We start from the raw sequence: 24,403 nt of genomic DNA, 5'->3' as shown, positions 1-24,403 counted from the left end.
TATTTATAACACCAGTTATTTTTATTTATAACACCAGTTATTTTTATTTATAACACCAGTTATTTTTATTTATAACACCAGTTATTTTTATTTATAACACCAGTTATTTTTATTTATAACACCAGTTATTTTTATTTATAACACCAGTTATTTTTATTTATAACACCAGTTATTTTTATTTATAACACCAGTTATTTTTATTTATAACACCAGTTATTTTTATTTATAACACCAGTTATTTTTATTTATAACACCAGTTATTTTTATTTATAACACCAGTTATTTTTATTTATAACACCAGTTATTTTTATTTTGGCGTTGAAAATGAAAATAACTGGTGTTATAAATAAAAATAACTGGTGTAAAATAATAGGATAATTCGGCTCATTCGGCTAATGTAATCGCGGATCCAGTACTTCCTTCAGGTGGACGGACTCGACTCATCACAAGATTTCCCATTCCCATACTTTTACATACATAAATACACAGCAATATTCATCAATTTCAAACTAATTTTGCAAGACTTAGAAATCGAATTTCGAAATTCTGTACACCGCTATTTTTGATAATTAGCTGCTTAAAAATATGCACTTAAAATTTATAAATATGGATAAGCCAATCTTGCCTGATGATTAGCATGTGTTCTTATGGAAATTACACTAATTGTGGCATCCAGCCATTCTCAAACTACCAAAATGTTTGATGTTGGCTCGAGTACAACGACCACGACATGCTCTACAATATTGTCGAGCAGAATTTCGAAATTCGTCCTAGTTGCTGAGAATTAATTAAAAATATAGGGTCGTGACGTCACTGTTATGACGTAGGCGGCGCGTCATGGAAGCTTGCGTTAAGATATACATTTAACAGATCGAGTCAGATTGGGCCATAAATTAATTTACAAAGCTAAAAAGTTAGTAGCATTAAATTTTGGAAATTTTATGTAAACCTAGTCTATTTTTATAACTTAATAATTTCTGCGAATTGAAGTAATCAGCTCGCCGTACGAAAATCAAGAAACCAATTTACGCCACTAAATTTTGCAAATTTTCGCAATTTTATAAAAATCTCAAAAAAGTAACCAAGAAATTCTCGCTAAAAAAATCTTTTTTTGCACCTAATTTAACCCGCAACAAATGCACGGCGCAAGAAACGACTTCCCGCCTCTAAAATACGGCGCGTCGCCAAATGACGCGCATACCTGTTCACTTACATTCATTTGACTGATTATGACAGTGAATGAAAATGAATTTGTCAGAAATCGGGATGATTGACTTTGAACGAAAAATGAATTTGTCAGAAATCGGGATGATTGACTTTGAACGAAAACTGAATTTTTGAACATGCAGTTTCTTGTACCTTTGCATTTCTCACGTTTCTTACTTTTCATTGCAAAAAAAATGTAGCAAACCCGAAAGAAATTAAACCCTAATTTTTCCATTTTTGACATAATTTATGGGTGGTCCATAAATTATGTCACGCTGAGGATGGGGGGGAGGGGTTCCAAGCATCCGTGACAAAGTGTGACATACGGGGAGGGGGGGTTCGGCCGATCCGTGACATCACGTTTTCCAGACCTAACTTAATGCAAACTTTAACTCACATTTTAATTCTCCGACTATGACTAAACTAAAGTTTCGTAATTATTTCGAAATATATGTCCAACTGAACATCAAACCTTTGCATCCAAAGCAATCAAGTTTTAGATTTTGATATTTTCAACCAAGTTTCCAAAATTTTGTTCAAACCTTTAAATAATTTGCACAGTATCCAATTATTTCTAAATTACAAAAAAAAATTAATTCATGATGCCATAAAGTCTGCACAATTTCAAAAAATCGTCATAATTTTGCAAAAATTCATTTAACAATTAAAAAACATTACTAAATCTCCAAAAATTTGCACAATTTAAAAAATTCGTACAAGACGACCCTATTTTTTATGGTTTCAAAAATGTGTACTAATTGAAGACAACTGCATGATTCAAAAATGTTAACAATTAAAAAAATGTATCGCAATAACATATAAGAAAACTGAAAAATTTGACGGATTTTTTCAACTTTTTTGAAACTCTTAAAAACTGAAAATAATAAAAAATGAACAGGAATTTTGGAAATGTTATCCACAAATCTATCACGCTATGACTTTTCACTCTATCACGGGTGTGATATGAGTATAAATAGAGCTAATATTTAATTGTTGCTATCCTGTAAAATTACACGGGTTTCACTCAGTTAACGCGAAAAATTTCGTTTCAACCGTAATTTATACTATGTACATCTTCTTTGACAAAGGCTTCATGAATTATCGGCCAAATAAATTTAATTTATGCAAAATCCTGGTGACTCAGTACATAAGACTCCTCTCTCAGTTTTGAGGGTAATATTAATTACCCCTTATTTACTACTCGCACCTCATTTATAGAAGATATGTATATATGTATCTTATCCCTGGTATAGGAAAAATTAACATTTTCAGGCGTGACGTGACAAGAGGGGGGGGAGGGGTCACGACGAGCGTGACAACAGGGGTGGGGGGGTCCTAAAAAAGGGCTTTTTTGCGTGACATAATTTATGGATCACCCCTAAATAATTATTCTTCCGAATTTTACCTGATTTCCCCTCCGCTCCACTTCCGTCACTGAATAGACCACTTTCACCACCACGAATTCCGCCAGGGCGCAGAAAACCCACGAAATACAGCCGAAAACCCAGACGTCGACCGCTTTGACGTACGCGACCGGCGGAAATTCCGATTTGAGACCTTGCAGATGTATTTGCAAGCTGAGGATGCACGCCATCAGGAGATAACCTCGGGCCGCCGTGACGTCCAATTCCAGCCAAAAGCCGAACCAGGATAAGGCCACGATAAGCGTGGAGGGTATAAAGGATTGTACGAGATGGGAAGAAATTAATCGTTCAAAGCGAAATGGTCCGACGAGCTGGGAAACGTTTCCTGAATAGTTTTTATGGGAAATTTAACTATTTATTTAGAAAATTAAGGTAGAAATTAAATTCCTACAAAATACGCAAAATTGAGACAATATAAAAAAAATATAATATTTTCACATATTTTCCTTTTAGAAATTATAATTTCGGTTTTTATGAATTTTTTATTTCCAATTTATTAAGTATTAAGGACTTGTTTCATGAATTGTAAAACAATTTCGGAACTTAATTTGACTGAGGTGAATCTGAGCAATCCTTCAAGTTGTAAATTTCACATGAATTAAAATTCTCATGAAAAAAGCAAAATTATAATTTCCACAGAAAATGCGTAACGCTTTTCCACACGTGAAACTTTATTGTTTCATCTTGACGTAAGTTTTAACGAATTTTAAAAATCGTTTCTGGCCTTAATAATGTGACTCGGATTATCCTGCTCCATTTCAATAAGTTTAAAAATTCACAAAAATGAATATCCTGATCAAAAAAGCGGAATTATAATTTTTACGGAGTATGCTTATTCCACGTGTGAGTGGAATATTATATTGTTTTGAATGTGTTAAATCTTGACGTCCTCTTCATGAATTTCAAAAACTTTTAAATTCTTAACTTGACTCAGATGTTAAACGCCTCTTCGAAATTTAACCATAATTAAGATTTTCTTAAAAACCACAATTATAATTTCTACAGAGAATGCATTACGCTTTTTCCAAATGGGAATATTATATTTTTTTAATTAGTTAAATTTTGACGTCTTTTTCATGAATTGCAAAAAATTATCGGGGCTTAATTTGACTAAGATATGCTTGAAGAATCCGGAAATTTCGCAAAAACTAAAATTGTCATAAAAATCGAATTAAAATTTAGTGTACACAAAATTTTTTAAATTTATTAAAACGACGCCAAAATCTTAAAACTTTTAAAAATTAATAAAATGTTCACACGTGTAAAAAAAATTGTAACATAATTTTCTGGGTAAATTACAAGTTCAAATTATTATTTTTTTAGATTTCGAACTTATTTATTAGCGCAAAGTGTAACAGAATCTATAAGTCAAATGAAGTGCTGCAAAACAGTTCTTAAAATTATTGAAAAAGACGTCAAAGTTTAGCAAATTTGAAGAAGTTAAAACATTCACATTTATTTCAAACGTTTATAAGTTAATAAAGTAATTATGTAATTGCACAGTTCGCATACTGAATTTTCTTCAAAAAATTAGTAGAATCGTTGAGTCCTTAGAAAAGGGATAGAAATATGTTTATAAAATATTTTTCACTAAAAAACCGAATTATTTTGCAAAATTTTCAATTCAGTATAATTTCGCAAAGCTTTAAAGATTATTAACCCTTTAACTAAAATTCAGCATGAAAATTGTACAATTACATAATTTATTACTTTATTAACTTAAAAACATTTTAAAATGTGATTTTGTAAGTTTCTTTAAATTTGTTAAATTTTGACGTCTTTTCGTGAACGTGAAACATTGGTCTTAACTAAATTTAATTCAGATCTTCAGGGTCGATTGCCGCAAGGTGAAAATTTCACAACAATAAACACATTATTGTAAAAAATAAAAATTAGAATTACTACCGAAAATGCGTTTGAGTTTTTCAACACGTGAATATTATAATTTTTCGATTTTGTTAAATTTTGGCGTCTTTTTCATGACTTTCAAAAAATTTTCTGGGCTTGACTCACAATGTAGGTTTCCGAACTAAATATGCTCATAGATTTTTGATCACAAATATAATTTGCAAATTGCACTGTCTGCTAATGCGCAGATTTGGCGGAGATATTTGCACAAAAATCGGGGAAAAATGCTCAGCAAATTTGGAAAATGAAAAATTTACCAGCGTTTGGGGTGCGTTTTCTCCTTTTTTTTATGCAAATATCTCTGCTAAACTTGAGCATTGGCAGATAGTTCCATTTTCAAATTTCATACTAATTATATTTGTGATCGATTGGCACTAGTTTGGTCCAAATCTGTGAGCATACGTTGGGAGACCTCCATTGCCAGATTAGTCTGCTCCAATCTAGTTATAAATTTCACAAAAATTAAAATTCGTACAAATACAGAAATTATAATTTTTACAGGAAATTCGTTAGGCGTTTTCCTACGAATTTGTTAAATTTTATTTTGACATATTTTTCATGGACTTCAAACTTTGTTGCTTTGCTAAATAAATTTGAATCAGGTCCTCCTGATCGATTACAGAAAGTTGGAAATTTTACAAAGATTAAAATTCTCGTAAAAGCCGAAAATTTAATTACTACAGAAAATGCGTTACGCTGTTTCAACACATGAATAAACACATTTTTAAAATGTGATAATTGTAATTTCCTTAAATTTGTTAAATTTTAGCGTCTTTTTCATGAATTTCAAAACCTTTCTGCACTTAAATTGAATTAGATTAGAGTCACGATTCCTCCAAGTTGGAAATTTTCAAAAAAATTAAATTATCATTAAACCTAAAATATCATTTCTACAAAAAAAATGCTTCTTTCACTTTCTCCTGTCCATGAATATTTTTAATATTTTCGAATTTGTTAAGTCTTGACGTTATTTTCACTAATTTAAAAAATTGTTTCTAGGCTTAATTTGATTTAGGTACGCTTTCTCCGACTCCAAAGTTGGAAATTTCACAGAAATTTAAAAAAACGAAATTATAATTTCTTCAGGAAAATCTACGCTTTTTTCAGGTAGAAAAGGTTATATTTTTTTCGAATTTTTCAATTTTAACGTCGTTGTATTATATTTTCAAAATTGTTATTCTGTTTCTTAATTTCACGCAGATTATTCCCCATCATTGCCACCAAGTTGAACATTCCATAAAAAATTAAAATTCTCTTAACAAGCGAAATACCGAAAAAAAATTTCCACCTGTGAATATTTTTAATAGTTTCGAATTTAGACTTTGACGTCTTTTTCATGAATTTAAAAAAATTCTCCCCGCATCTCTTTTCATAAAGATTGTTATGTTGTCTGCAATTTTTGATGTGCAAAATGTTGGTGTGCAAACTTTCGATGTGCAAAATTTTGTTGTGCAAAATTTTCGTCTGCAAAATTTTGGTATGCAAAAAATTAACCGATTCATCGCATATCACGAGTACCTTGTAGCGGAACATATTCGAACCTCTTGTACGGTTGAATTTCCGGAATAACGACCATAAATTGGATCAAACGCATCGGCCGGATGTCAAACCCCCTCCACACAAATACCAATCGGTTCGTGTCATACGCAACTGTGGACACAAAATTGCAAAATTAATTAAATTCCAAAATTAATTATGCATATTTAACGTATTACTTATCGCCAAAATCGTTAAAATCAACACATTTTTAGTCATTTCTCGCCTCTGGGAATTTATGTAAAAATTAACGACTAATTTGAACGACTAATTTGCAGATCAGGTCATTGCAAATTTTTTAAACCTATAAACTCCAGATATTGACAATTTTTTTATGGATTAGATCTCACGTCTAAGAAGCCTTCAGAAAAATTGGAACTCGCCGAAACTAGCTTAAAAAACTCAACGCCATTCCATCAATCAACTCACTGCATACAAATACGTCGTCCAGAATTTTAAAATAAGTTCCCAGAGCCGAGGAATATTTAAAAATGTTAGCCAATTTCGATGAGCTACAATTTTTCTGAAGACTTCTTAACCTTGAGATCTCCTACTTGAAAAAGTTCTCAAAATCTGGCCTCCAGATTTTGGAGTGCATATTTTAAAAAAATGCTGTACAAATTTGTCATCCAGAATTTTAAAATAAATTCCCAGCGCGGAGAAATTATTAAAAATGCCTTGATTTTAACAGATTTTGGCGAAAAATTGTTAATTAATGCTCACAACTCTGCACCAGTATCGGACAGTACTGGACGTCCAACGGATAAAATTCAAAATCCATATCACACGCCACCGTGGCGTTGAGAATCATGGTGTAGGCGAGCGTGTGGTTCGCAAAAATTACAAGATTCGCCAACTTCCCGTTGAACCCTTTGATCCCGGTGAACTTGGAGTTGACCAAGTACGGGTCCGGGATCCAGATTTGGGACGCGAAACCGGGCGGCGCAATGACATAAGAGGTCGACGACGACGTATTCGTACAGGCGTCGGGGTCAACGGGGTCAACATCGTCGGGGTCAGGATCGGGGTCAACTAGACTCACGCGGGGATCAACCCAGGTCAACGTCCAGCGCATGTTGACCCGGAATTCGAGTTCCGACGTGAGAATTGGGGCGACCGTTTGGACGTAAACTTTCAGCGAGACTTCGACCGGATGTGGGAGTGGGGGGAAGGCTGGAAATTTTAATTTTAATTAAAATTTCATTTCATTACAATGTCAAAAAATGAAAAGTACATTTTTTAATATTTAAAATTTAGAAATTTTTAATTTGGATGGGAAACAGCAGAGTGAAAAACTTTATAAAATTATGGAAATTTTATAAAAATTTTGCACAAAAGTATAGTTCCTGTTGGAATGAAGACAATCTGTTGTGCCCGATAGCGAAACAAAATGTGAAACAAATTAATAACCAACGGTGTCAAAATTTTACAATTTTTTATATTTTAAGTCTGTCGACTTTGCAAACAGTGGATTGAAAAACTTTAGAAAATTGTGGAAACGATGGTAAAATTTTCGCATGCAAATATAATTCAAACCGGAACAAACAACATCTTTATCAAGTAATTGCGAAATAAAAATGTTTTAAAAAAATCATAACGGTGTAAAGAAATTACTATTTTTGATATTTTAACTTTATGGAGTTTTAAATATTCTGGATTGCAAAAAAATAGCGTCAAAAACGTTGTATGTAAAATCGTGGAAATATTTCTAAAATTTTCACATGAAAATATAATTGAAGCCGGAATAAAGTCTAATTAAAAAAAAAACTAAAAAAAATCTTACAACGATTTCAAAAAATTGCATCGTGTTTTTCCCATTTTTAATATAATTTTCAAAATTAAAAAAAACATCGCAGTTACCTTACCCTTATCATAATCCGCCGATAAGGTAACCCCACCCGCAGTTCGATTAAGACCGAGGCAAAAATGCTTATCCGACAAGGAGAATCCCAAGGTCAAGTAGGTCACAAGGACGGGAACTTTGCCTCGGTTTGGCATTTTACCCGGGTATTATTTTTTTCTCACAAGTATCCGACCATACCCTTCACTCCGACTGGACTGGACCATGAACCCAGTAGGACCGGGTAACTGCGATTCGTTATTGGTACAATATTCACCAAAAATTAATAACTACATATTTGCCCGAATCCTGATTTTACCGGATTATGCAAATTACCACGTTATGCAAATTACCCTTATCGATTTCGCATAATCGTAAAATAATCGATACCAAATCAATCAAGGTGAAGACAGAATTGCAGTTGGACCGATGTAACGTTATCAAAAATCATGTAAAATTTTTCAGACTCATAAATGCATTGTTGTCGACATGAGTTACGCCCACTAAATTTTAACATGTGGCGCAAATGGAGGCGTTACATCGTCACTTATGAATTGCCCTTAATATCAGAAAAAAATCAAATCAATGTTTGCCCAGACAAGTTATTTTTGCACTTTTATTACAACAGTAATCAACAAAAGGTATCAGATTGAGCACCAATTTAGTAGCGGACAATAAAATACGGACACAACCTTCCACAATTTTTTGAAAGAAAGAATGTTCCCAAATTTTTAAAAATTCTTGAAAAATGTGTCTTCAATTAATAGAAATTGATAAAAATGGAGGTCTCCCACCGTATGCTGTCCGATTTTGAGCAAATTAGTGTCAATCTATCGCAAATTTAATTAGGATAAAATATGCGCAAGGCACGATCTCCCAATGGGCACGTTTGGCAGAGATATTTGCATCCGAAGAGGAGAAAACGCGCAGGAAATTTGGAAAGTTTGTCGACTTTAAGGAGTGTTTTCTACTCTTCGGATGCAAATATCTCTGCCAAACGTGCCCATTGGGAGATCGTGCCTTTCGCAAATTGCATAGTAATTAAATTTGCCATCGACTGACACTAATTTGCTAAAAATCGGAGAGCATACGGTGGTAGACCTCCATTGGTTGAAAATAACCTAATAAATTTACTTAAATTTCGCGTAAATTTTGCAACTTGTGTATCATTTATTCTAAGGGTTCATCCATATCGACGAATGAGAGGGCGGGTTGAATACCGCAATCTGAAGAGTCTGAAGAACCTGAAGAATCCGAAGAATCTGAAGAATCTGATGAAACCGGGAGGGACGAAGCGTCCGGAAAGAGCTTGAAGCCGGAAGGACGACACGGAGGAAAGATTTCGATGCGAGCGTAAGGAAAGCGGACCAAGGCGTACAAAAGATCTTCAATCGGATCTGGAAACAAAAATTCGAGTTAGAATTTTGGGACATCTTTTTACTTGAAATTTTAGTAACGAAATTTTTAGAAATACTAGAAGTTGGCAAAAAGATGTAATTTCGAGTGTTTTGTTTCTTGCGGGTATGCTACTTTTTTGCAGTGCAAAGCAAGAAAACGCAAGAAATGCGAGGTGCAAAAAACTGGGAGAAAGTGCAAGAAATATGCGCCATCCAGCCACGCACAGTTTCAAGTATGTACCCAAAACATTGGAAATTTGGAAAATTTGAAAAATTTGGAATTACTTTAGTCAATAATTTTTCCCAAAAAGTTTCCACCCACCTTTCGCCCAGTTCGGAATCTCCTTCCCTTCCCGGTACGCCTTGGAGTCTTCCTTCCCCTCAAACTCGGTCAAAATCGAGTACGGAGTAATATCATAGGATGACGACTCCTTTCGAGATGACGCCGATTTTTCCCCACTTCCGGTCCCACTAGGACATTCAGTTTCATCAGCGGCAGCCTCCAATTCCTGCGCGAGCGAACGTGGCGTCGTTCTTGGCGTGACACTGGAGTCGTTTCGGGTCACAATTTTGTGAAACGGTCGTCTCGGCGTGGTCGCCGAAAGCGGGGGAAACAGCAGCGGAGACGAAGACGAGAACACGTACTCGGCTCGAGGGGGATCTTCCTCCTCGGAAAGTGTGAGACGTCGTCGTCGCCGAGTTGGTGTCGAAATTGGGGGTGGTTTGTCATCTTCGTTCTTTTGTTCATCCTCCTCCTCCGAAATTGGCGTGGGGGGAAGCTCCTCCTCCGAAAGTGTGAGTCGTCGCGGCGGAGTTATTGATGTCGAAATTGGTGGTGGCGGTTCATCCTCCCCCGCCGAAGTTGGTGTGGTGGGAACTTCCTTCTCCAACGTAGTGAGATGTCGTTGTCGCCGAGTTGGCGTCGAAACTGGGGACCGTTTGTCATCTTTATTGCTCGGTTGATCCTCCCCCTCCGAGATTGGCGTGGGGGGAAGCTCCTCCTCCGAAATTGTGAGACGTTGTCGTCGTCGCGGTGGACTTGTTGGCGTCGAAATTGTTGGTGGGGGTTGATCCTCCCCCTTCAAAATTCTGGTGGGGGGAACTTCCTTCTCCAACATGATGTCACGTCGTCGTCGCCGAGTTGGCGTCGAAATTGGTGGCGGTTTGTCATCATCTTTCTTCCTTCGTTCGTCCTCCTCCTCCGAAATTGGCGTGGGGAGAGACACCGGCGTTAAGGGTCGCATTGACGGAACGTTCTTAGGCTTTAGACCGATTCTTGGGGAGAAAATGCGTGGCCGGAAGAGGGACGAGGATGGAGTTATCGATCCGTGGATGATTTTTCTCGCGAGAACGACAGGATCTGGGGTCGGTGGGGTGGAAAAGATGGGGGATGGTGGTAGTGGAGGGGCTGGATTTGAGTAAATAATTTAGGAGTGGACCGGGTTTAAAATTAGGATTGATAAGAACTTACCCGACTGTCGTAATATCGGCGATGAATCTGGTGGACGATCATTTTGTGGATCTGTTGGTTTATTTTCTTTGTCTTTGCGATCCTCTAGAAAATAAATTGGGTGAGTGATAAGATGGGTGGATAAGATGAATAAATGATAACAACTTACCCTCCACTTGAGCAAAAGTGACCTTCTTTTCGCCACATTTTCGTCCTCTTTTCGCACTCTTGCTCTTTTCCAGACTCTCAACTGCAAAGATAAGAACAGATATTTGATAAGATCCGAAATTGAAAATTTTATGTCGTAAATGATAAACAACTTACCCTCCACATATTCAGCTGTGGGATTAATACTAACAGCTAACTTATCTTGGCAACGTTTCCGTCCTCTTTTCGTACTCTTATCTGAACTCTCAACTGCAAAGATAAGACCAAATATTGGATAAGAACCCACATTCTAAATTTTCTCTCGTGAATGATAACAACTTACCCTCCACCTGTTCAATTTTAGGAGGGGCAGCAAAAGGGACCTTATCTTCGCAACGTTTTCGTCCCTTTTTGGCACGTTTGCTCTTATCTGGACTCTCAACTGCAGAAATAAGATTATTGTGATTGATAACAGATATTTGATAACTACCAAAATGCCAAATTTTCTCTCGTGAATGATAACAACTTACCCTCTCTTTGTCCAACTTTATCAGGAAGAGCGGCCTTCTTTTCGCCACATTTTCGTCCTCTCTTCGCCCTCTTGCTCTTTTCTTGACCCTCAACTGCACAAAGCAAAGATAAGATCAAACTTTTGATAAGAACTGATAAAAATCTAAATTTTCTCACCTTGAACATGACCACTTTTCACATCGTCCTTCGTTTCCTCCACTTTCGCCTTCTTCTTCGCCACCCGTTTGGATTTCGATCGTGAAGACGGCCCCGCTGCTGGATTTCGCTCAATTACGTCGACAGTTGTGGTCTTCGTGGCCGCGGCGGCGGTGATGCGACGTGCCCCTGCTCGAGTAATGACAACCATGATGATAAGTAGACCAGAAATTTGGCGAAAAGTTACTATTTTTTGCGAAAAAAAATATTCCTCCCCAAAAATTTTCCATTTATTTATTTTCAGAGAAGAAAATTTTGCCCACAATTTCCCTGCCAACTTGTGGAAAAAGTATCGAGAAAATTCAGAGCGAATGTTCCCATTGTTCCCAGTAGGAACTTGTCTTAAAATTTCAGGCGACAAATTTGTACGCAGTGAGTTGATTAATGGATTAGCGTTGAGTTTTTTGAGCCAGTTTCGAACAGTTCCAATTTTTCTGAAGGCTTCTTAACCTTGAGATCTTCTCCTTCAAAAAGTGTCAAAATTTGGAGTGTATATATTTTTTTAATCGGCAACTCCCTGCTCTACAAATTTGTCGTCCAGAATTTTAAAATAAATTCCCAGATGCGAGAAACAATTAAAAATGTGCTGATTTTGACGATGAGTCCTACGTTAATATAGGTGTTTCTTATTTCACCAAGTTTGTTACCTAATTTTGCAAAATTGCAAAAATGTGGCAACAAATTTGCAACGTCATGCTCTACAAATTTGTTGGCCAGATGTTTAAAATCTGTTGGCTAAGCTAAAATGCGGATAAATGATTAGAACTGTGCTGATTTGAGTCATCTACTCCTCCTACATTAATCAGAAATACGGCCACGACAATTAACAATTTCGACCGATAACAAAATCGGATTAGGATCATGCCCTGACGACGACATGAACATGCAGTGATCAAGGACCTCGATAGAGACATGGCTGCAAATAAGGTTTACTTTGATAAGTTGGAAAAGTCCGGTCTCTGCAAGGACTTGAACTCCCAAAATAAAGAAGATGACGCCAACCAAGCGGAATGCCCAGCCTATTGGAAAGGTATGTTGTAGCTTTATATATATACATACATATTTATATTTACACAAGCTGCAGAGGTACGACGAGGGCAAAATGCTTTATCAAAATTTCGAAATTTCGGTTATCCGATTCAATTCAATTCAACATTTATTCGAGTGTTAATGGATATCAGGTTACAAAAAAACTGGTTTGAAAACCATATAAAATCTATAAAAAGCAATAAAAATGAAATACAATAAAATAAATACGAGTCTCATAGGTCCGAAAGTCGGATCACCGACTCAACTCCTCTTTTTTGCCTTGCAGGAAAATTTTGTTACTACAGTAAGGACGTCACGAAAGGTGGCAGCGGATGCGGGGATGAAGATAATGCCCGTCGTTTCGGACCCCTTAACCAGTGCGGGGATGAAGATGACTCGTGTAGATGTGACAGGGAACATCAGAGAGACGAGCAAGGCCAACAACGTGAATGATGCGTCCAAACTCGTCGTCGTCGTCGTCGCCCTGCTCGGCGTCAGCTACCTCGTCCAACGCCACTTCGGCAGCGGTTTCTGAATCAAGGCGGCAATCTGATAAGCGATGCGGTTATCAGGGATAAATTCAGATTTGTAAATGTGTAAATTGTGAATGCCATCCTTAAATTGAACGAGACAAACACACGCTCACATTTTTCCACGTATGAGACTAAATTTTTGATAAATTATTACAATTCCTAGTGCAAATTTTTTGCACATTTTTGCACTTCATACTATTTATCGCTCAGCAATCTTTGAATTGACATATGTATGTAAACAAATATGTATATGCTAACATTTTTCCGCTTATGTGCCTAAGTTTTTGATAATTTATTACAATTTTCACCGAAAATTTTTTGCACACATTTTTTGCACTGCATACATATTATTTAATTATCGATCAGCATCCACTTCATACAGAAATTTCTGCCCTTTGATCAATTTCCGATTGTAGCTCGTACTCTGAATAAAAACTAAATACTTGTCGGAATCTTTCGGACTCTGTTTTCCCACCTTGCCCGCCTCTATCCCGGAAAATTCCCGGGCAGCGGCCCACCCCGTGTAAAAATCCCCGGAGGTCTTATCCATGAGAACGATTTCCTTCTTATCGGAAACATTCTCGGGTTTCGTAAACTGATAAAACCCGCGCCCAACTTTGAAAACGAGGCCGCGGTCTTGCGCAAAATCCTTGATGGATTGGTCCTCATCGACGACCAGGACTTGGAAGCGGCTCGGACTGACGGGCAGCAGACCGGAAGCGGACGTGACAGAAGTTGCCGTTTTTGTACTTCGACCCCTTAATTGGTCGAATAATCCTCGTAAATTGTTCACCATTCGTCCCGCCGTGGATAATTCGTCTTCAAATTGTGCGAGTCGATTCTAAGAAAGGAATGAAGGAATTATATAAATGTGTAAACTGTACAAATTTTACAAAATTTCGGAATCAAATTTTTCCAGAAAGATTTTCAATTTAAAAGTTTGTATCTTAATAATTTGCTAAGTTTTAATTGTCGTGAATCTGCGATAATTGTGAAACTCAATTAAAAACTAACTCCACGCAAGCTTTGCACTTATGTTTAGCATAGTAAACTTTGCATAATTTTACAAAATTTCCGGAGTCAAATTTTTCCAAAAACCTTTACAATTTAAAAGTTTGTATCCCAATTTTAATTCATGTGAAACCGTGCAAATTTTGTAAGGTGAATTTAAAATTTAACCCAAAACTAGTGTTATATAAAAGCTTAACGCAAGTTAGCACTTATGCGGAGCACAGTAAACTTTGCAAAATTTGGCAAAATTTCAGAGTCAAACTTTCCTCATAATTTTGCAAACCTACGAAGAACAAAATTCCTTAGAGTATTTAATAATAATAACTAGAGTAGAAAAGCCCCCAAAATCAACAAATTTTTCTGTTCCGATACAGAGAAAAATAAGGGTGCAATAATTTTCGGTGGCAACAAATCTTGCATAGTTTCACAAAAAAAATCATGTAAAAATTTGGATTTCGGATGAAATTTCCTAAATATATTTCTGGTACGCACTTTTCCTGACACTAAAATTATTTAGTCGTATTTCTACGCTCGAAATGGGGAGAAAAAGGTGCAGTAACTGCATGTCGAACAGCGCCGGACACAACTCTATCTTTCTTCCGGTATTGGAAACAAGAAATGTCAGTAAACATTGGTCATTAAATAGGATTCTTCCAGGTTCCCCAAAGACGAAAAAGAACGCCAAAATTGGATACATTTTGTACGAGTGGCCAACCAGATTTCTGACTGGACTCCAACACAAAACTGCTTTATATGTTCTGATCACTTCCGGGCTGGCTGCTTTCAAATATGCGAATCACGAGCTAGAGTGCAAAAGGGTCATTATCCAACCTTGGCAAACGGAAATGAAATCCCAAATGTAAAATTAATATCCATATTATTAATTATATAGCTCTCTGTAATCAATCACGTATTTCAGGAGAATATATGTACGGTTGTCGAATCAGAAAATTCGAACTTGTCGGATTGCGTGAAGTGTTCTGATCTTCAAGCACTGATAGAAATAATACAAGAAAATCTAGCAGCTGCGCTGAAAGGTTGGGCGTTGTGCAGGTCGAAGCTTACCTCAGCGGTACAAGAACTTCATACGCTAAAGCAGAAGGAACGCAGATCCCAATTAAAACGGAAAAATGATTCCTGTCATTCAGAAAAGAACCTGGAGAAAAAATTCAAAAGTAATGCTACTCAAACCACCGTGACAAAATTTCGCAACTCTGAATTATCTGGGATTCTTGTCGAGCTACTTAATTGTCACTCAGCTCACAAATCTGCTAAGTATACCGAAGCGGTCAAGGAATTTAGCCTAAATATGCACTATTATTCAGCTAAGGCATATGATTTTCTGAGGAAGTCCGTTGGGAATCAACTTCCTCACCCACGAATTTTTCATAGTTGGACAAAATTCATAGATATTCGTCCCGGTAATTAGTTGCACTATTCAATTAATATTTAGCAATTTGTTGACAATTTATATATCCAGGTTTTATCAAAATTAAGATTAAAAAGACAATCAATGGGGAAGTTACCGTTACGGAAAAGTGGATTTTGCTTAAAGATTCTAGAGTACTTGCGTCAAAGGCTTATATACTTGCATATCAAGTATTGAGTTGCTTCTGAATGATATGTCGTCTGGCCTAATTGAATTGTCGTAAGTTTTCTCAAGATGCTCACAAAATTGGCAGGAGAATGACCATGACTTATGCAATTTTTAGTTATCTTCCGGTCTACAAATTGTGCCAAGATGCAATTGAAATCTTCTTCTCTATTATACGATCACGATTTGGAAATAATAATAATCCTAATTCTATGCAACTTGAATCAGCCTTGAAGAGAATAATATGCACGAATATTAAACCAAGCAGCACTGGAAATTGTAATGTGGAGGATGAATTTTCAACAAATATATGTCCATTGGGAAGAATTTTTGAGCATGTTGAGGCGGAAGAAGACGAGGAAGATGAAACACCAGAAATACCGGACACTATTATTTTATCGCAATTTGTCAGTAATGTTGTGGCCTATATTGCTGGGTTTGTGGGCCGATCCTTATTTAGAAAAATTAGCTGTGCGGATTGCATTGCGGCATTGGTGCCTGAAGATATGTCTGCAGTCAAATCAAGATCTGACTTTGTACTTATTAATGAAAAGAACAATGGAGGACTATTTATTCCATCAGCCGACTTAATTAAGATTTGTGATATCACTGAAAAAGAAATTCGAGCCTGCAAATTACGTGGATTATCCGAAGTAAAAATGAAAAATATTGTTGATAATGTCGTAAAAAGGAGTTCAAGATGCCAGCTATTTCAAAAGCTTCGAGTTACAAATTCATTATCGCATTCATTATTTGGTGACCATGTGATAGCCCTTATTCGTAAAATTTCAGAACAATACACAAAAGTTCGCCTTCATTATATGGCAAAGGAAGCCACCTTAAAAATTTCTCCCCAGACTAATCGAAGTGTATGTACGAAGTCTGTTCACTTTCAAGGAAATTAATCTTGTGTTTAATTTCTACATAATTTAATTATAATTTGGTCATTTAGTTATACGATGCATGATGTAGGGGGGTTTATTAAGTATTTTTTGACCAGAATTAAATATTTTTTTGAAGCTATGTGAGATTATTGTTGTTATACAAAATTATTGCACCCTTATTTTAGTCTGTATCGGAACAAAAAAGTTTGTTATTTTCAAAATTTACCATGGGCTTTTCCACTCTAGTTATTATTATTAAATACTCTAAGCAAAATTCTAATTCACTCGAATATACATATGTAAATTTGCAAACACTTGTGTTTGCAAAAGTAAGTTGTAACTTAAATTTTTGAAATAAAACTAAATTCACGCAAACTTCGCACTTATGTGTGGAAAAAGTTTGTAAATTTTACAAAATTTCGGAATAAAATTGTCCTTACAATTTTTACGACTACAAAATTTGAATTCACGCGAATCTATGTAAACTTTATAAACAGTATTTAAGTACCTGCTGTGACCCTCCCGCATCCGCATTGTCTCCTTCATGGTAACAAACCGCGACCAAAAAGTCCGTAACGCTCGAGAGCTGATGCAACCTTAAGTGAAAGCCTAGCGTAACGCTGGCCAGTTCCCGGTAAAAGAAGTCCGCTCTCGATTGGTCCAACGCTTGTACGGCGTAGACCCGAATCCCCGCCTCCTTCAACTTTCCCGCCTCCACCCGCCAATCAATTTTACCCGGGTTATCCCTCACTTCATGCGGAGGGGCATCCCCGATCAGCACGAGCGACTTGTTAGCCCCCTTCGTCCAGTCGAATTTGCTCCATACCTGGTCAAAAATTCAGTTTTCTTTCAAAAGTTAGTCATCCCGATTTCTGAATTTTCATTCACATTCAGTCATTTTCGTTCAAATTCATTACATTTCACTTCACTTCATCGGACTTCATTTCTTACTTCGCCCCATGTATAGGATAGGGTGAAGAATGAAATGAGTGAAAAATCCATTCATTCATCCGAATGCGAGGGACCAACCAATAATTCTTTCAATCATTTTCATTCAAATGTCAGGAAATTCATTTTCATTCAAATGTCAGGAAATTAATTTTCCTTCAGTATTCTCATAATCAGTAAAACTAATGAAGGTGAACAGGTATAACAAAAATCCTTTCATTCAATTCGAAATGACGGAATCCGTCAGTCATTTTCATTCAAATGACAGGCAATTCATTTTCATTCATTATCACAATAAGTAAAATGAATGAATGAATGTGAACAGGTATATAATTAATTTGTTCCATACGTGTCGCAAGACGAGTTCGTAACACTCCGGAAAATCTCCGCCATACGTGGACCCTACATTTGTGACGAAATCGATTAGCGTGGCAACGTCCGGACCGGCGCAGAATTTATACCCGTTCGCCGCCTTGATCAAGTAGTTACTCCCTTCGTCGCAGTAATCGCCATGGGCCAGGATTCCGATCCGGATGGAGGGAATGTTGGTCGTGAGGCGGGACAGGGTGTCGCGAATGACGGACCGCACCGTGGACAGGCAGGGATACATGCTGCCCGTCGTGTCGAAGGAGAAGACGATTTCGACCGTGGCGGAGGCGTCACCTGGCGGGAAATTTATTTATTTTATTAAGGTGCCATAACTCCGGCATAGATTTTTAGTCTCACTCTACCCCTGTTCAATTACCGTCCAAGTAAATATTTTTTTACCGACAATGGGGACGCAAACCATGTTCAACCCAGATTATTTTTTGCCCACCTCAGTTTGAAATAGTAACTCTTGAGAAATTTTGTTTCAAATTTTGAGACATTTTGCTCGGCACTTGTAGATTCGAAAAATTCAGCAGGTTTTGAGTCCCGCAAGTTCGCGAAAATTCCCCGTTTTTACAGCAGTTGTGCGTTTTCGCGAACTTACGGGGCTAAAAAGTTGCTAACATTTTCACATCTGTAAATGCCGAACAAAATTTCAAACAACAAGAGTTACCATTTCAAACTGAGATGGGCAAAAAATAATCTGGGTTGAACATGGTTTGCGCCCCCATGTGAGCATTTTTACAAATAACTTATTTTCTTTAAATTTTGAAACTGAATATTTATGAAAGTTTAAGGATTTTACAAAGTTACCAAGAACGCGTGAATTGCCAAAACCGTGATTGGTCATCGAATCCTACCTTAATATACGTCCTTCTAATTTTCTTACCTGAACTAACTGGAGTCGAACTTGGCCCAGATGACGAAATTGTTACGGGGCGTGTCGGCGATACGGTTCGCCCCCTTTTGGCCGGTGGTCCATCGGAACTTGGTGGCGTCACAGGTCGAGGGACGCTACCAGGAACTTTTTTATACAGGAATGTCGTCCCTCCAATCAAATTTCGATTGTAGCTCGTGGATTGCACAAAAATTTTGAATTTCTTCAAAATTTCAGCGTCAATTTCATACTTTTTCTTATTTTTCTTATTCTTTCCCTCCTCCAAACCCAACACTTTTCGAACCGATTTCCCACAAATTAACGTTCCCGGATCGGAAATTCGTTGCACTAGGATTTCCTTCGTGTCCTGAATCGTTTCCGGTTTTGATAGCTCGTAAAATCCGGAACCTTTCGTAAATGTAAGGCTTTTCGATTCTATGAAAGTTTTTATGGAAATTTTACTATTTTCGTTTCCCCCAACACGGACAGATTCGAATTGGTTGAGGGAAATTGTGTCCATTTTGATTAAATAATTGTGAATTTGGCAAGGTTTAAACTTTAAGCGATGTGCGAAATGGAGTTTCACTGAAGTATGTATTTATTTGCGAATAAAATAATGCAAAATTAATTGCGAATGTAAAGAGACAATTGAATGATTAATTGTGAATTTTGCACGGTTTAAAATACGATTGATGTACAAAAATCGGGCTACACCGTAGTATGTTTATTGCGAATAAAATGATCTGTAAAACACGACTGATGTGCGAAATCGGGCTAAACCGAAGTATTTATACATATGCATGTATTGCGAATTGCGAATTCTGAGTAATCTGCAAAGTGAACAAGACAAGACTTGTGCATGGCTACGAGACGAATCAGTCATACGAAAATCAAGGTCTCTTTTTGTAATGGAAACATGTAACAGGCAAAGATTAGATTAGATGACATGAAGCAGCACAGGTTACAACGTGGTTTCGCATGTATGAATTTTTTGCAAGGATTGTATTGTGTATACAAAAGTATATCGCGTCAAATGATTTGTGGCTGCATGCAGTCAATTTCAGTACTCCAGTCTCATCAGGTATTGAATTTACTGTATTATTTATTTATCATATTGCGATAACACCTCAAAAACTTACAGTTTGAAAAGAATTATGTACATATATCATACCCAAATTAATACGCTTTACTTTCATTCTAGAATTACTTTCATACATTTTTATAAAATTCAAATAAAATTCAAGTTCTTATATGCAAAAATAAATTCTTAATTAATAAATATGATAAGTAAAATAAGTAATTATAAATTCTTAATTGTTATATTAATATAACATGTTTTAGAATTTGAATTTTATTTGAATGTAATTCTGGTTGTATGTAATTCAACCAGAATTACATCTGAATTAAAATATATGTACATATACATATATGTATACTTACTTTTTCCACCGGAATTTTGGTGTGACTATTACGGCATGGCATGACTTCCCCAGCAAACTTTTGTTGGGAACAAGGTTCGATTTTTATTAATAATATTTTCAAGTTCAAGTAGTAGGGTAATTATTCCTGGGAGAAATTGGGAACTTTAAAACTTTTATTTTTTCTAAATTCGGAGTCTAAAAGGCTACGAAAAAGGAGTACATATCTCAAGAAATTCAATAATGTTATCTAATCAAAAGTTTATTATTTTTAAACGTATTTTTTTTACATTAATTATTAACCAGGTTTAATCAATTATCAATCAGATTTTTCTGCCTCGTCCGCAATCTTCTTTGCATTTTTTTTATGATACGTAAAAACTATCACTAATTTCGTTAAAAGCTTTAAATCATCAAATCAGATAATATTATAATATTAGTTTTTCACAAATACATTTTCCTAAATTTCCAAATTTCGACATATGTCTTATTTTATTTAAATACAAGCCAATTTAAGTTAACTTCACATTTGTCACATTTACATACATATTATCGATAAATTAGCATATTATCATACATGACAGATTAATTAATAAATTGGTATAAAATAACTTTATAAATCTACACAGCAATATTAACTTACCTACAATTAGCCATACGGTGCGGTTATAATGAGAAAAATCTTATTTATATGTTTAAAGAGCCGAATTATTATTTAGATCAATGGGAAGCAAAAATATTATGAATGTGTAAATTTTATCCTCTTTCATGAATAAAATAATGGTCAAACATTAAAAAATCATAACTATTTAAATTTTCTAAGACAAATTGCTTACAATACAAATCTTTTAAGTGCCAGGGGTATCGGATTGTACTTAGCTGGTTTACAATTAACTCTCTCACAATTGCATACAAAAGTGCTTCATGATGGAAAAACTTGTTACACTATCAATTTTGTGTAAATACAATTGTTGTCAAGAATTATAAAACAGGTTACAAAACGTGCAGTGATATTATTCAATAATTAATTAATTAATTTCGTGCCATTATGTAATTAATAGTACATACGTTAAAGTTCTGAAATTTAGATTTTAAATTATCGTTTTGCGTCACCTATTTTTTCAACATGGTATCCGTCTCTTCATCAGCGGCTGACGATGACCCTGATTCGTTGATGATGACGCATTTTAAGGAGTCATGAAAACCCATTCCAGAAACACGGGCAGCGGTCATGGCCTAGAAATAAAATAAGGTTTTGGATAGTACAACGTCGATGTAAAAGTGGATATTTGAAAATCGTACCATAATTGTTCTAACCTCCTCTACCGGGTGATCGATGAGTTCTGAGGCATTTAGTTGAGATTCGGGGGCGAGCGGGTGATTTTTTTAGTGAAAACATCCAGCTTTCCGTGTTGGGGATGCGGCATCCTATTATTGTGTGGATTTCTTTTCTAATTAGTTTGCACAACTCGTCGAGGGGCTGGAAACATCAATAATCAAAGAGTTTATTGTGAAAGATTCAGCAAAATTTAATACTTTAATTAGCACAAAATTTAATGAAAAACGGTATCGTTTTTTAAATTGCTAAGCGGCTCGAAAAAAGTGACGCAGTTAAATTTTTTTAAGTTAAATTCCCAAACCGAGTGGAGAATTTTAATTAGCTTTATAACCTATTGTAAATGTAGAATCCCATAATTATCCTTAATAATTAAACAATGTAATTACCAAATCGTTCGCATCATATCCGAAAGGATTCTCAATTTCTCTCCCAATTCCTATAGTTGCATCAATTGTATTTACGTAATATTATTTGACACTTTATCATTCTATGGGGCACCATCCCATAGAAACGGTGTCAATTAATCGTGGTATTTATTTATTTTTTTTATTACCCAAAATTCGAAGCAAAGCAAATGACGCCAGGGTAACGGCAGGGATGGTAAACCAATCTAGTACGCCAACCATTTGGTAGGGGAGAGAGAGTAGATAAAGCCACACGGCTTGATGCAAATGGACAGAATAAGCGAGTGGAATGGGTGTTCTGAGGATACGTTCAAGACCTGTAACACATTCCACAAGGGTGGTCAGGGCTGGAAGAGAGAATAATTCAAAATTATTGGTCGCATATGCAAATATCATGGTTACATCTCGTAAATACATATAATTTTTTAAAATCCAAATATTACACATTATATTACTGCACTGTTAAAAATCTGGTATAGACCACGCAGGTATTGATCGTTATTAAAGCTGCTACCGATTGGTATTAAAATTATTCCATACAAATTCGCTATCGATATGGTAAAAACCCGAATTATCACTACACGATATTTGAACCACTTTATATATGAATACCTCTTGGTATTATTTTCGTACTGGATTTATAAGTGTGCACAACACCAATACATTACATAAAAATTAAAAATATGTATGGCTGTGCACGTTTCCGAGAATAATTTCTGGAGACGTCCAAACTCGCCATTGAACTGCACACATATTTCTAAGTGAACATGGCAGCATAATAAAATGACTAATTGACGAGTTAATTATGTAACTGTTAACTAATTAAGTTACTTACCATTATTCATCAAAGTTAGGGAGGAAGGGTCGATGATGTCGCGGTCTTTGACACTTTTGATGTAGGAAGCGATATAATAGCTCAATTCGATGGGGATGTTGGTCGTCAGCATAGTTTCGCCGATAAACGTTCCCTTCGTATCAAGGGGTTGGTTTAAGCTCTGGTTAGAGAAGTGGGGGATATGTCCGATGAGTTCTTTTAAGTCCTGTGAAGAGAGGATTTTTATTCATATAGATTGCCAATTAGGGAGGTAATTTCATACGAAGACTTGGTTGAAACTTTATGCAAAGATTTTCTTTTCAAAATATTACAATTTTCGTCACTTTTAAGGATAATGGGTGTCAGTCATGAATCATGACTGACACCCATTATCATATCATGAGTCATGATATATTTTAATAAATAAAGAATTTATAATAAAACCAACAAGGCATAGTTGTTTACCAAAATTTACCAAAATCTCTTTAGAAGAGATTTTGGTGATATTTTTTTAAATTAGGAAAATTAACCAAAAATTGTCAGTTACAAAATTTATTAACGTCTTAATAATCTTAACGTTAATAAATTTAATTTAAATTTATTAACGTCATTAATTAATGTAAATTTTGTAGCATAATTTTTGGTAAGCCTTTTGCAAAGCAACAAATTTATGTGAATACCCCCAAAAATTAGTGTATTTTGTTACATCTTTATCATAAGAGTATTCCTCTCGGAGGTAGTTTTTGGTTGCGTAAGCAAATGCGAGCAATAGGTTAATTGCGGAAGCTTTCTCCACGACGTCTTTTGACTCATGTCCTTCAGTCTCCCTCACCATGACCCAAATACCGGGTCAAAGTCTGAAATGTAAAACAGTATGGAATAATATTAAGAATTTTAATGAATTTAAAGATTTGTAGCCAGCTGAATGAATTAATTAATTCTGCATCAGCTTTATAATAACACGTATTATTGCGAATACTTACTCGAATAGCGAGGGTCATAGTGGACCAGATTTTTCGACCTTCCCAGTATCTGAAGATGAAAAGTATGACGAATTTAATACCAATTTGGAATAAGACTACCTACGACATTTGATTATTTGCCAAAAGATCAATGGCGTAAATCTCTGCAATTTAAAAAAAAAAATTTTGGCGGACAAGTACGGATTGGACTAGTAAGAAATAACTAACTAATAATTATTTTGCATATTTTACAAAAAAATCATATGTGCTGATTTCTTAGTCAATAATTTAAAATTGTAAAATCCAATCTATAAATTGTCCAGTTTTTCACATTCCACATTTTTATCTCCATCTTATCCTCATCATCATCATTTAAATACACCAACCTATCGTAGGCAGTGTTGGTCCTGAAGACTAGCAGCAAACCGGTCACCACGCCCAAAACTGGAAACGTTTGGGGCAAGTTCATCGTTAATCCGTCGACATATTTGTGGATGCAAACTATCGCTCCGGTATAGACTGCGATCATGAAGATCTGCAGCCATATGTTGAGGATCACGGTTCCTCTTAAACGGAACATGAAGGGT

General features: G+C 35.8%; 4 protein-coding genes across 4 annotated transcripts; all 4 read right to left on the bottom strand.

Moving 5' to 3' along the window:
* Positions 1–6,786: 6,786 nt before the first annotated feature.
* Positions 6,787–8,072, bottom strand: LOC110848315 (gamma-aminobutyric acid receptor subunit beta-like). Its single transcript, XM_022095498.1, has 2 exons — positions 7,940–8,072; positions 6,787–7,247 (listed from the first exon to the last, which is right to left on the bottom strand). The coding sequence occupies exons 1-2, from the start codon at positions 8,070–8,072 to the stop codon at positions 6,787–6,789; spliced, it is 594 nt and encodes a 197-aa protein (XP_021951190.1).
* Positions 8,073–8,918: 846 nt separating this feature from the next.
* LOC110848314 (cell surface glycoprotein 1) lies at positions 8,919–12,082 on the bottom strand. The gene is made up of 8 exons (XM_035850663.1): positions 11,596–12,082; positions 11,439–11,531; positions 11,252–11,350; positions 11,086–11,178; positions 10,931–11,011; positions 10,783–10,866; positions 9,634–10,719; positions 8,919–9,311 (listed from the first exon to the last, which is right to left on the bottom strand). Exons 1-8 carry the CDS (start codon positions 11,783–11,785, stop codon positions 9,085–9,087), a joined length of 1,953 nt encoding a protein of 650 aa, XP_035706556.1. The 5' UTR covers positions 11,786–12,082; the 3' UTR covers positions 8,919–9,084.
* A 690-nt stretch (positions 12,083–12,772) lies between these two features.
* On the bottom strand, positions 12,773–19,712 carry LOC110848672. The gene is made up of 4 exons (XM_022095939.2): positions 18,892–19,712; positions 17,983–18,296; positions 17,194–17,511; positions 12,773–14,037 (listed from the first exon to the last, which is right to left on the bottom strand). The coding sequence occupies exons 1-4, from the start codon at positions 19,397–19,399 to the stop codon at positions 13,552–13,554; spliced, it is 1,626 nt and encodes a 541-aa protein (XP_021951631.1). The 5' UTR covers positions 19,400–19,712; the 3' UTR covers positions 12,773–13,551.
* Positions 19,713–21,410: 1,698 nt separating this feature from the next.
* Positions 21,411–23,689, bottom strand: LOC110848313 (UPF0187 protein alr2987). Its single transcript, XM_022095496.1, has 5 exons — positions 23,561–23,689; positions 22,876–23,080; positions 22,190–22,387; positions 22,023–22,072; positions 21,411–21,533 (listed from the first exon to the last, which is right to left on the bottom strand). Exons 1-5 carry the CDS (start codon positions 23,687–23,689, stop codon positions 21,411–21,413), a joined length of 705 nt encoding a protein of 234 aa, XP_021951188.1.
* Between the last annotated feature and the right edge of the window lie 714 nt (positions 23,690–24,403).

This window comes from Folsomia candida, unplaced genomic scaffold (assembly GCF_002217175.1).
Source record: "Folsomia candida strain VU population unplaced genomic scaffold, ASM221717v1 Fcan01_Sc004, whole genome shotgun sequence".
NCBI lineage: Eukaryota > Metazoa > Arthropoda > Collembola > Entomobryomorpha > Isotomidae > Folsomia > Folsomia candida.
Note: the sequence above shows the minus strand (reverse complement) of the source record. Positions and strands in the feature narration are given on the sequence as shown.

Excerpts from the sequence above, each read along its gene's own strand:
- LOC110848315 (XM_022095498.1), bottom strand. The coding sequence starts at position 8,072 with ATGCCAAACCGAGGCAAAGTTCCCGTCCTTGTGACCTACTTGACCTTG. Across the intron at positions 7,248-7,939 it reads ATCGGCGGATTATGATAAGG|CCTTCCCCCCACTCCCACAT; the intron begins GTAAGGTAACTG and ends TAAAATTTCCAG.
- LOC110848314 (XM_035850663.1), bottom strand. The coding sequence starts at position 11,785 with ATGGTTGTCATTACTCGAGCAGGGGCACGTCGCATCACCGCCGCCGCG. Across the intron at positions 11,179-11,251 it reads TAAAATTGAACAGGTGGAGG|TTGAGAGTTCAGATAAGAGT; the intron begins GTAAGTTGTTAT and ends TTATCTTTGCAG. Across the intron at positions 9,312-9,633 it reads GATTCCGAACTGGGCGAAAG|ATCCGATTGAAGATCTTTTG; the intron begins GTGGGTGGAAAC and ends TTTTGTTTCCAG.
- LOC110848672 (XM_022095939.2), bottom strand. The coding sequence starts at position 19,399 with ATGGACACAATTTCCCTCAACCAATTCGAATCTGTCCGTGTTGGGGGA. Across the intron at positions 18,297-18,891 it reads TTCGACTCCAGTTAGTTCAG|GTGACGCCTCCGCCACGGTC; the intron begins GTAAGAAAATTA and ends ATTTCCCGCCAG. Across the intron at positions 14,038-17,193 it reads ATGCGGGAGGGTCACAGCAG|AATCGACTCGCACAATTTGA; the intron begins GTACTTAAATAC and ends TTCCTTTCTTAG.
- LOC110848313 (XM_022095496.1), bottom strand. The coding sequence starts at position 23,689 with ATGGTGAGGGAGACTGAAGGACATGAGTCAAAAGACGTCGTGGAGAAA. Across the intron at positions 22,073-22,189 it reads TGCTTTGCTTCGAATTTTGG|GAATTGGGAGAGAAATTGAG; the intron begins GTAATAAAAAAA and ends ATGCAACTATAG. Across the intron at positions 21,534-22,022 it reads GATATGATGCGAACGATTTG|GCCATGACCGCTGCCCGTGT; the intron begins GTAATTACATTG and ends TTTTATTTCTAG.